At 30.5% G+C, this 12452-nt stretch overlaps 2 protein-coding genes across 2 annotated transcripts; one reads left to right on the plus strand and one right to left on the minus strand.

Moving 5' to 3' along the window:
• The first annotated feature begins 572 nt into the window (after window positions 1-572).
• On the plus strand, window positions 573-6865 carry LOC123655650 (ribonucleoside-diphosphate reductase large subunit). Its single transcript, XM_045591411.1, has 5 exons — window positions 573-813; window positions 888-976; window positions 3428-3605; window positions 4109-4308; window positions 4738-6865. The coding sequence occupies exons 1-5, from the start codon at window positions 774-776 to the stop codon at window positions 6616-6618; spliced, it is 2388 nt and encodes a 795-aa protein (XP_045447367.1). The 5' UTR covers window positions 573-773; the 3' UTR covers window positions 6619-6865.
• Window positions 6866-10005: 3140 nt separating this feature from the next.
• LOC123655523 (TATA-box-binding protein-like) lies at window positions 10006-11937 on the minus strand. Its single transcript, XM_045591297.1, has 6 exons — window positions 11612-11937; window positions 11186-11511; window positions 10961-11107; window positions 10776-10872; window positions 10503-10701; window positions 10006-10428 (listed from the first exon to the last, which is right to left on the minus strand). The coding sequence occupies exons 1-6, from the start codon at window positions 11684-11686 to the stop codon at window positions 10352-10354; spliced, it is 921 nt and encodes a 306-aa protein (XP_045447253.1). The 5' UTR covers window positions 11687-11937; the 3' UTR covers window positions 10006-10351.
• Window positions 11938-12452: the final 515 nt, after the last annotated feature.

Consider the following 12452-nt stretch of genomic DNA (forward strand, 5'->3'; position numbering starts at 1 on the left):
TAATCCAATCTAGTGAGTAGCGAATCATATTCATTTTTATACATACCGCCTTAGCGACATCTAGTAAGGTTGCTTGGTACTAAGAAAGCAGAGTTAAATAAAACGCGAGGTAAAACTGCGTTTATGTTTACTACAAATACGTTGAATATTATTTGTTGTTTACTACAAATACGTTGATTATTATTTGTTATTTACTTGTTCAATTGGTACGTTTATCAGCAAGTCACTCGTTAAAATATCTAATGTTAGAGAAAAAAAAGTATCATCAAAAATATACTAATATTTGTTTAATGTTATTTTACTATTTATTAATTATTTTTAATTTATTAGTTATTTAAAAATATTTACTTATTTATTTTATAAGTAACAAAAAAATAGGGGGAATCCTTAGTAATTGTGGGGATTTTCGGGGTTTTTTATTTTTGGGAGTTGGCAGCACTGACAGTATACTAAATTGATTGACACTGTATAGTAGTCGCAGTGCCTATCGGAACATACCCATTATCTATGTTTTTTTATTCTAGCAACTTTTTCATTTTCCCGCCTATAGTAATTGTTAGTCACGGAGTGTCTGTCTGAATTTAAATCTTACTTATATACTCTTTGTTAAATCTTATAAGCATTTTGAACACTTAACAGTTGAATACTACATATTACTAAGTTTACAAGTGCTTATCTTTATTATACTCTGGCTGGTGCATATTCACAAGTAATCATATATCGTTTAGATCAAAATTTAAGTTTTATTTCAATCCAATTTTTATACCACCAAAATGGTCGGCAAGACTAATAAGTTATATGTACTTAAAAGAGGTAAGTGACCATTGTTGCATAAAAAACTTCATATTTATTAAATAAGAATAATGTTTACGGTTGCCATTTTCCAGATGGGAAAATGCAAGAAGTACACATTGATAAAATTACATCAAGAATAAAAAAATTATGTTATGGTCTGAATATGGACTTTGTCGACCCGGTAAGTTATTACATTTATTAATTCCGATCTTTAGCTAATTTATCTGATCTATTATTCGCGCTAATTAAAATTATCATTTCTTATAATTTTACGCAATATTTTAAATATTATCAGTTTATAATAAGTACATTTATGTAAATGTTACAAATTCCAACTTATTTTGCCATACATGACCACCATACCATAGTCGAAACAATAGTACAAAAATATCTTGAACATATTTAATAAGGAGACCCATAAAAGTAGGTAGGAACATAAATCAATTTTAATATTTTACATTTACAACGCTTATGTATACATATAAACATCATGATAATACAAAATTTGATAAATAATACAATAATATCAAGATAATAAAAACTATAAATTTAAGTTTTTTTTTATGCCAAACAATTTGTCCTTTGTTATTATCAGTCGTGAATTTGTTGCTAAGCCAATACCCACACCTATAAAAAAAATAAAAAAATGAAGTGAAAATGAGCTATCAAAGAATAATATTACATTTGAAAGATACGGAGAAGATGAAGTAGTCTTAAAAGTTTTGATTTTGTTACTCAGAAATAATGTTTTCGTAACTTTCTCAAGTCTCTTAGAAATTTAGGTAGCAGATAGTTTAAACAAGGTTTGAATTTGTTACTCAGAAATAATGTTATCGTAACTTTTCCAAGTCTTATAGTCTCTTAGAGATTTAGGTAGCAGATAGTTTAAACAAGGTACATTATGGTTTAAATTGCTGTTGTGAAGACATAGTAAATAATAAAAAAATTACAATATTGTCTATTAATTAAAACCTCATGAAAATCCAGCCTGCAGTTTTTTAGTATCTAATTATCCTTGTTTTTATACAAAAATTAAGTGCAATATGAAGTCATGAGATTTTTATCGCTGTATAGCAATCTCTTCTAAACATCACATCATTGTTGCCCAGTGGCTATTTTGAAACCTCCACATAGGTTTCCTAAAACTCACTGGACATGCACACGTCTCTGATAAGTGTGTGTTGTCCATCAAATCTTTCTGATTCAAGATCAGATAAGAGAAGACAACATGAGAATAATTCGCAAGAAGAAAAAATATTACATTAATTCTGAAGATGAAGAAGATGCAACAACAAGTAGATAAATACCAAACCAAACTATATAGCCACAGCATACATAAATAACCATATTTATGTATGCTGTGGCTCCTTTTTCTAGAAGATAAAGTATTAGGATTTTGGTGTAAAACACTATGTGTTTATAGAAGTTCTATTAGAACAAACAAAGATTTGTATGTTCAGTGTTCATTTCCGTGTCTAAAGAGGAACAAAACAAACAATATTCAATCTAAGATAAGAGCTGGGGCTATGCAGATATGCAGAAAAATATAATTTGCCTGCAGATATGCAGAAAAATATACAAAAATAAATATAATTGTGTTTGCTCGCAAATGAAAAAAAAAAAACCGACTTCAATTACATCGACGAGTATTACAACGTAGATTGACGAAAAAATAGTCAAGTAACAACGCGTTATCAAAGATTACTCAAAAAGTAGTTATCAGATCTCAATAAAATTTATATGTGACCACATGACAAACATCAGCTTTCGATTAAATTAAAAATTATTAAAATCGGTACACCCAGTAAAAAGTTATTGCGGATTTTCTAGAGTTTCTCTCGATTTCTCTGGGATCCCATCATCAGATCCTGGTTTCCTTATCATGGTACTAAACTAGGGATATCTTCTTTCCAACAAAAAAAGAATTATCAAAATCGGTACACCCAGTAAAAAGTTATTGCGAATTTTCAAGAGTTTCCCTCGATTTCTCTGGGATCCCATCATCAGATCCTGGTTCCCTTATCATGATACTAAACTAGGGATATCTCCTTTCCAACAAAAAAAAAATTATCAAAATCAGTACAACCAGTAGAAAGTTATGCGGTATAATACAACGTAGGTCGACGAAAAAAGCGTAAAAAAAACGCATTATTAGATATAACTCGAAAAGACTGATGATGATTGACACACACCACCTTTCGATTAAAAAAAATTTGTTGAAATCGGTCCACATGGGCAAAATTTCTGATGTAACATACATAAAAAAAAATACAGTCGAATTGAGAACCTCCTCCTTTTTTGGAAGTCGGTTAAAAAAAAGGAAAATGTGTACATATAAATCATCAAAAATTTAAAGAGTAACCAAAACATTGGGTGATAAATCATACTTATCTTTAAGAAAACTTTGACTTTCTGTAATGTTTTTTATTAAATAAGTAATAATTGACTGTATAAGATATAATTAAGTAGTCTGGATTTATATTATATTCTGATTATCTTTCTTGTGCAAAGGTTATCTTTATGGGGTTGATAAAATTATTTTGATCATTGCTCATTTCACCACTGACTCTTTGTAGACTACTTTTACTAGATCTAAGAATTCTTAAATGTATTAAGTAAAATATTTTAACAGGTCTGTATAACTTTGAAAGTTATAAGTGGCATTTACTCTGGAGTAACAACTGTCGAACTGGATAACTTGGCAGCTGAAACTGCAGCTACAATGACAACTGATCATCCAGACTATGGCATTCTAGCTGCTAGATTAGCAATATCAAATTTACACAAAGAAACCAAAAAGCACTTTTCAGGTAAATATTTTAGTACTATTTATATAGAACCAGCTTTATGCCATCATGAATTACACCAGTGTTTCCCAAACATTGTTCTGTGTGGCGAATGGGAAACGCTGGATTACACAATTTTGGCTATTCCTTTTTCTTATGTTAAAATATGTGCAATGAATAGCAGGTGCTATTGTGACATAAAACATGAAAATTTTAAAAGTCTCAGGTATAAGTATTAAGACAAAATTGCACCAGTTTTTGAATTAGAACTTCAGCAATATAACTCCCAATACCACATCAACATTCATTCAGTAGTTTTTGCGTGATATGCATACAAAAGTATAGACAGACAATATTTCTAATAATTGCATCTTTGCTTTATGTAATCTTATTTTTTTCTCCAAAATCTCTAATAATAAATCTATGTACAGACACACCAGTTAGGTAGTTTTAATTGTGAGTTTACATTAAGGGACACAATTTTCTATTTATTTATTTGTATACACTATATTTTGCTTTTATTTCAGAGGTAGTTTCTGACTTACATAATATCATCAACCAATATACAAAAAAAAGAGAGTCAATGATATCAGAATTTCACTACAATATTGTTATGAAACATAAAGACAGACTCGACTCTGCGATTGTTTATGATCGTGATTTTAAATACAATTATTTTGGATTCAAGACTCTAGAAAGATCATATTTGTTGAAAATAAACCACAAGGTAACTAATTAAATAGATTTAATTATAAACCTTTGTGGGCTCATGCACAATGCTTTGCTGAAGATATCGACTGTCCCTATGTACAGTATCGAAACTGAAAATTTTCTATTTTTTTATTGCATGAAAAAACTACTTTTTATGTATATTTGTTTTAAAGAAAAAAAAAAGGCTATAAAATACTCATAAAATCACATTTTTCATGAGCTTATACTGAATATCGATACTTAACAAATCATTTAGCGTAAAAAATGTAAAGTGCCTTTTTTCAATTTCGATATTATACGTAGGGACAGTCGATATGATCAAATACATAGCTTACGATACTATAAAGTACATACAGTTGTCTGTCATTCATTTCTATATATATCATAATTCAACATTAAATATTATGGATATATATTCTATATATTTGATTTATGTATGTTGTAGGTTGCAGAACGACCCCAGCATATGCTTATGCGTGTTGCTGTTGGCATACACGGGGAAGATATAGATGCAGCTATAAACACTTACAATTTGTTATCTGAAAAATATTTTACTCATGCAAGCCCAACAATGTTTTCTGCTGCGACTCCAAGACCTCAATTGTCTTCTTGTTTTCTTGTAGCTATGAAAGATGACAGTATCGAAGGAATATATGATACACTAAAACAATGTGCATTAATTTCCAAGTCAGCTGGAGGTATCGGTGTTCATGTGCATTGCATAAGAGCTAAAGGAACTTATATTGCTGGTACAAATGGGATTTCCAATGGTCTTGTTCCTATGTTAAGAGTCTATAATAACACTGCCAGATATGTGGATCAAGGGGGTAACAAACGCCCCGGAGCATTTGCAGTGTATTTGGAACCTTGGCACGCAGATGTCTTTGAATTTTTAGATTTAAAAAAGAATACTGGTAAAGAAGAAGTACGAGCAAGAGAATTATTCTATGCTTTATGGATACCAGATTTGTTTATGAAACGGGTAGAAAAAAATGAAAATTGGAGTCTTATGTGTCCTCACAACTGCCCTGGATTGGCTGATTGTTGGGGTGAAGAATTTGAAGCTTTATATGAAAAGTATGAACAAGAAAAACGCTATGTAAAACAAGTTCGTGCACAGGTTTTGTGGAAAGCAATAGTAGAAGCACAAGTTGAAACAGGAACACCATATATGTTGTATAAAGATTCTTGCAACAGAAAAAGTAATCAAAAAAATCTTGGCACTATAAAATGCAGCAACCTTTGCACAGAAATTGTTGAGTATACATCACCTGATGAAGTGGCAGTGTGCAATTTAGCTTCCATAGCTGTTAATATGTTTGTTGAAAATAAAACTTTTAATTTTCAAAAATTAAAACAGGTTACTAAAACTGTTACACAAAATTTAAATAAGATTATTGATGTTAACTTCTATCCAGTGCCAGAAGCAAAGAATTCGAATATGAAACATAGGCCTATTGGCATCGGTGTTCAGGGATTAGCAGATGCATTTGTGTTAATGAGATTTCCCTATGAGAGTGAAGAAGCAATTTTACTTAATCAACAAATATTTGAAACTATATACTATGGAGCTTTAGAAGCTAGTTGTGAATTGGCAGAGAAGGAAGGTGTTTACTCTAGTTATGATGGAAGTCCTGCAAGTCAAGGCATTTTACAATATGACATGTGGGACAAGACTCCTACTGATCTGTGGGATTGGACTGCCTTAAAAGAAAAAATTGCAAAGCATGGTCTTCGTAATTCCCTTTTGTTAGCTCCAATGCCAACTGCTTCCACAGCACAGATACTTGGAAATAATGAATCTTTTGAACCATTTACTTCAAACATTTACCAACGCCGGGTATTATCTGGTGAGTTTCAAGTTGTTAACCATCATCTCTTAACAGATTTAACCCAAGCTGACTTATGGGATGAAGATATGAAAAATTTGATAATTCACAACAATGGATCTATACAAAATATTGAAAAGATTCCAAAAAAAATAAGGGACTTATACAAGACAGTTTGGGAAATTTCAGTGAAAACAACTATACAAATGGCTGCAGATAGAGGAGCATTTATTGATCAGAGTCAGTCATTTAATATTCATGTTGCTGAACCAAATTATGGAAAATTAACATCTATACATTTCTATGCATGGAAGATGGGATTGAAAACTGGAATGTACTATTTACGTACTAAACCAGCTGCTAATGCTATTCAATTTACTGTTGATAAGACTAAAGTTAAAGCTAAAAATGGTAAATTAGAAAAAGAGGAAGCTGAAATGTCTATGATAGCTTGTTCTTTGGCAAACAAAGATGAATGTATGAGTTGTGGATCTTAATTACTTTAATAAATAGATCAATGTAGCAAGGATCGGCATACTTTATTTAAAATCTAATATATTGATTAGACTTAGAAACTGTTACGTTTTAGACAGTCTCTTTAGTTCTATGGTTACCATGTTACTATTTAAAATTATTTCACATAAACTTGATATTTATATTGAAGGTCTTTGCTGCATTAGTTTAACATAGGAATAAGTAATTTCAGAGCACGCAAATCATTTTAATAAAAGGATTTTTTACGATTTAACTTTTTTTATTTAAAAAAATATATTGCACTAGAATATTTTTTACATAATTAATATTATTTTTCTTATGCATGGAAGCAAAAATGTACATAATTATGTATATAATTAATATCTATAATAAAGAATATTTTAATATAAACAATTGATGTATTTTTATTGAAATATGGACTACGTATCACCTTGTTAGAGACTAGCATAAACTGACTCTCAAAATATTTGGTGTATGAACACAATAATATTCATTAAAGTCTTAAAAAAATATTTTAGAAGAGAGGTAGTTCTTTTTGCTTGTTTTGAATGTATTTTCTGTTAGTATTACTATGCTCTGTGAAATGTATTTAGCTGCGATCACAACGTTAGTGTTGATAAAGTTTAAGGTGCATGTATGTGTATCCACTTGAAGCTATCGATCCTAAATTTAAAGCAATCATGCATCCTTATAATTTTATTAATTTTAAAAATATATACTTAACAATTATCTGCGAGTGACCATGATGTTGTCTCCACTATATTTTAAGTATTCGTAAAAGCTATTGCTAAAATATTTTTGTAGGAGTAATGTCGAGTGTCGAGAGTTTGATCGTTTTACATTTCAATCGTTCGCAAGAACAACACAATCATAACGATACCCCAAAGGAATACAATACTTGCCTTCCTGACTCTACTGTGTAATTAAGTATATCCGATATAAGTTAATCGTATATCACAAGTTGAAAATCAGAACGTCACTATATTACAGTGGCGTAGCGTGGTTGTCGACCGCCCGGAGCGGAAGCAGATTTGCCGCCCTCTTATTTAGTATTTTTTTTGTAGTAGATTTTATATATTTTTTTATTTACCATTATTGGCTTTGTGTACTGTATGGCTACGGTACTAAAGAATATAGCCACCCCCTCTCTTCCCGTGGGTGTCGTAAGAGGCGACTAAGGGATAACACAGTTCCGCTACTACCTTGGAACTTAAAAAGCCGACCGATGGCGGGATAACCATCCAACTGCTGGCTTTGAAATACACAGGCCGAAGACGGGCAGCAGCGTCTTCAGTGCGACAAAGCCAGTACTGCGGTCACCAACCCGCCTGCCCAGCGTGGTGACTATGGGCAAAACACACGAGTTCACGTTATTTTTGGCGTAAACTTGTGGAGGCCTATGTCCAGCAGTGGACTGTATAGGCTGTAATGATTGGCTTTGACTTGGCATGTTTAAGTTCTAAATTTTAAAACTCACTATAAGAAAAGAAATATATTAAAATATTTGTGTGTGCTAAAATCTTTAAGTCAGTTAGATATTTCAATTTAATGTATACTATACATTAGATACATTATTAAAGAAAACTTTTCGGCAAAAACAGTCATCATTATTTTGCATTGTACAGGTTATATTTATACATCTATACAAATAAAAAAAAAATCAACCGATGGATACAATACATGGTACATATACCAAAATAACATTTCTAGCACTATTTTCAAAATAAAAAAAAAAAATATATAAATAATAGAGATAGTTCCGGGAGGCGAAATTTTTTTTATTATTGTAAATTGACTCCTCTTTCAAGATCTTTTTTCAAAATTCCTCGAATATCATTATTTTAGATTTTATTAATGAAAAACTAAATACCTTTTTATCTTATTTTGTTAATAACAATCGCAATTTTTTATTTGCTAGTAAACCATTAGAAAACATTTTTCTAGACGGCATTCCGAATAGAATGAGATATCACACATATTTTTAGGAGCTTTATTTCTATTAAACACCTTTTGAACTTATTGACTAGACTATTTGTACGAAACCCTGGGTACGCGAGTGTAAAACTCGCACATCGGCGGTTTTTTTTTATTTTAGTAAATTAAAGTTTGAACAACACATTAAACATTCCAACATACAATTACATACATATAATATTTAATCTAACACAGTTGCAAAATTCAATTTTTCACAAAATTTATGAATTATTTCACAATCACTACACGTACTTATTTGCACAAAAATAAAAAAACAACAACAACAAACACAAACAACTTTCAAACTTTTGTTAAACTTTTTCAAAGAATCGCGTACATCCCCTTACCTTAAAAGAACGTCCCCGTACGTGAAATAAACTATATTCAACTTAATATGTTATTCAACTAACTATCTTTTAACTTCGTTAATATACTCATAACTACTATTCTGAGTTTAGAACTTGTGGAATTTCTTGTCATTTTTTTGGTAGGTTTATTTTTGGCTTGACTTTTTTACGTGGTTCCAAAGTCAACAACGATATTTGTATGGCTAGAATAAGTGCAATAGAAATAGTTATTAACCACAGAATATGATTCTAGATGAATAAGAGTAATTTTTCACTCACGGGAGAGGTATAAAAAACCTCCATCTATTCCTCTATGGTTTTGCGATAAAAAATTCTTGTTGTCTGGTACTCAGAATAATGGTCCGAATTAATTATTTCAATTAAAGGATAGCTGTCCCTTACATCTTGTATGTAATAGAAGTCATTCTCGCTGATTATCTATACTAATATTATAAAGAGGTAAAGTTTATAACTTTGTTTATATGTAGGGGATAATCTTCGCAAATACTGATCCGATCATGAAAATTCTTTCACTAACAGAAAGCTACACTATTCAGGAGTGACATAGGCTATATTTTATTGTAATTGAACAAAAAATTCAGTAAATAAGAAGAAGATTAAAATATAATATCAAAAGGTAAATAAACTAGCGCCATCTATCGCCACTTAGAAAACAATTTATTAGTCTTTCGACGTAATTAATTTAGTCTTATTTTAGTCTATCGACAACGATTTAAACGGGACAATAACAACAACATATAACAACGTAAATAATGGGACCTCTGGAGTATGCGCTTTTAGAGAAATATTGTGTATACTTGCAAACGAAAAAAATTGACTTTAATTTACATCCAAAATAATAAAATGAGAAGTCAAATACCAATTTATTAACTCAAAAACTACTCATTAGATCTCGACCAAATTTAAATGGGAACACATGACAAGCTTTGAGCAAGCTTTTGAATACAAAATAAGAATAGTCATCGATACATCCAAGTAACCATCGATGTTCCACATAAAAATTAGTCATATTGAGAACTGTTGAAAAAGTTAATTAATTAAAACTTGTGGAAACTTTTATGGCGCCACAAGTTGTTTCATTCAATCATTATTTAACAGATTATAACATTTTCATAATACAACAAGAACCTCCTCCTTATTTTGTAGTTGGTTGAACAGTAATCTCAGTTTGCTTTAATTTGGTTAAGAAGTGTATACTTAATGTTACAAATTAATGTCTAAAAACCCTTCGTCTTCATTCACAGTACAATCAGTATATAGGCATGTTAATACACTGTTATACAAGATAGTAAATCGAAGAAAAAGCAATATTTTTTAAATTGAGATTTAATATTAAATTTCAATTGATAACATTAAATTCGAATATGGAATAAATAAATAATATTGTTAACATTTAATTTTTCTTAAAACTTCTAAGTATTGGATGTATTATATCTAGTGCTTCAAAAATTTCATTTCTTGTCTTCCCACCTGAAATGGATTTTTTTTCAGATCTCTAAAATATCAAGTAAATTATTTATCAAGTTATTTATTCAAAAAATCACCTGTAATAACAAGTTTTCCATTTACGAATATTAGTAGGACCACTCTTGGCCGTATCATTCTATACACTAAACCTGGAAACAGCTCCGGTTCATATGATGTGAACTGACCATGTGCTTGTTGTAGAGCTTCTAATCTAACTGGAAATCTTAAATCTGCAGTTGCAATAAAATTTTGCACTTTAAAGTTAAGGAATTTTGCCTAAAATAAAAAGGTATTAAATTATTAGTATTAACTAATAGACGAGATAATGTATTTAAGAAATTCAAATTTACCGGAAACCCTAGTTTTTGAATAATTCTTGCAAACTTTCTAGCAGCTATATAAGAATCATGTTCATTTTTGGCTCCTGTGCATACTATTTTTCCAGACCTGTTAATTTTTTTTTAAACTATTATAACAAGGAAAACAGGCAATTGTAAAATAGAATATTGGAATACAGTATTGAGTGAATTTATACCTAAATACTAAAGCAGTGGCACGTGGTTCTAATATTTTCATAACTACTCCATGAAATCTTGCAGGATTATATTCAGAAAACCTTGTCCGACAATATATATCTAATAATTTTAATTCACAGCCTAAGCTAACTGTTGAAACACAATTTCTGAAAAAATATCAACATGTTAAACAAGATGAAATTTCATATATGTATACATAGGTAAGGTGCAAAATAAGTACATACTGAAATTTAATACTACTTTTTGCTTGACTAACTGCACTTGCCATTGGAGTAATAGCAGTCATAGAACTGTGAGGGTTTCCAGACTGAATCTGTGGTGTAAATGATCGGTGAGTGGGAGTTAGAGTAACCTCCCCAGATAAATGGAACTGCATGGTGTGTGGTGTTGAAGGGATATTCTCCATTATATTATGCCGATGTGGAGTGCGAGACAACAATTCAGCGCTTTGGTTATTTTCTATTTCATTGGCAATAATTGACGTTGAAACTCTGACACTCACATCAGAATTATTTTTTTCCCTCAATTCTATATCTACATTCGACATGTTCTAAAACAAAAACAAACACTATTAACTTATTATAAAAAAATGTGTTATTACAGTACATTTATATGAATATAATACAAAAGAAAACAGTGTGCAAACTTACGTCTTTATATTCTTGTTGACTGGGCAGACTGGGTGTGTTATTTAATGAATGAATGGACTCTTCGTTGAGATCCATATCGTTAGTAAATTAATAAATAAGACTAAAATGAATACTTAGTCAAAAATTTGTCAAAAATTAAAATTCATTTAACGTGATGTTTGTGCGCTAACACTATCATTTTAAATTGAAATTACTTTAAAAATATATAAAAGACATAGTACATAAATTTAAAACAAGTGAGTGTACACAAGTGTGAGGAAAATGTTAACAAAACAATAATAGAGATATAATAATTTGATACTCGTCGCAATTTAGTCGCAAATGTCAATACTATCACATAGCGTTGGGCGTTATTTAACGTAATCGGTTTCAGTAACTAGTTACGAAGCGAATAACCATGTACGTAGTTTCGCCGATACGAATGTAACGATTATTTTACGTACGCAGTTTTTTTACGTACTGTAACGCGGGCAACACGAGCGACACCGCAAGCTCGCCAGAGACCACGGAGGTTACCGGCTCGTTATATATGAACTGTCAATTTTGAATATTAAAAAATTAGATTTAAAAAAAAAAGAAAGGAACTGTCGATTGTCGAATTATTATAATTATGATCCTTTGTCAATAAAACTATAAAAAAACATTCTTATACAAAACATTTTTATGATTTTAGAGATTTTTTATCGACTACAGTACGCATTTTTATCAAAAACTTGATACAACGACCGGCGCATAAGCGTTTTGCCTAATAACGTAACACAATACGCAGATACGCTTACGCGTAGGATAAAAAGAGATGGCTATAAGTACTATAGGTGCATCTCTGTTTTTGAATATGCTC

This window comes from Melitaea cinxia, chromosome 8 (assembly GCF_905220565.1).
Source record: "Melitaea cinxia chromosome 8, ilMelCinx1.1, whole genome shotgun sequence".
NCBI lineage: Eukaryota > Metazoa > Arthropoda > Insecta > Lepidoptera > Nymphalidae > Melitaea > Melitaea cinxia.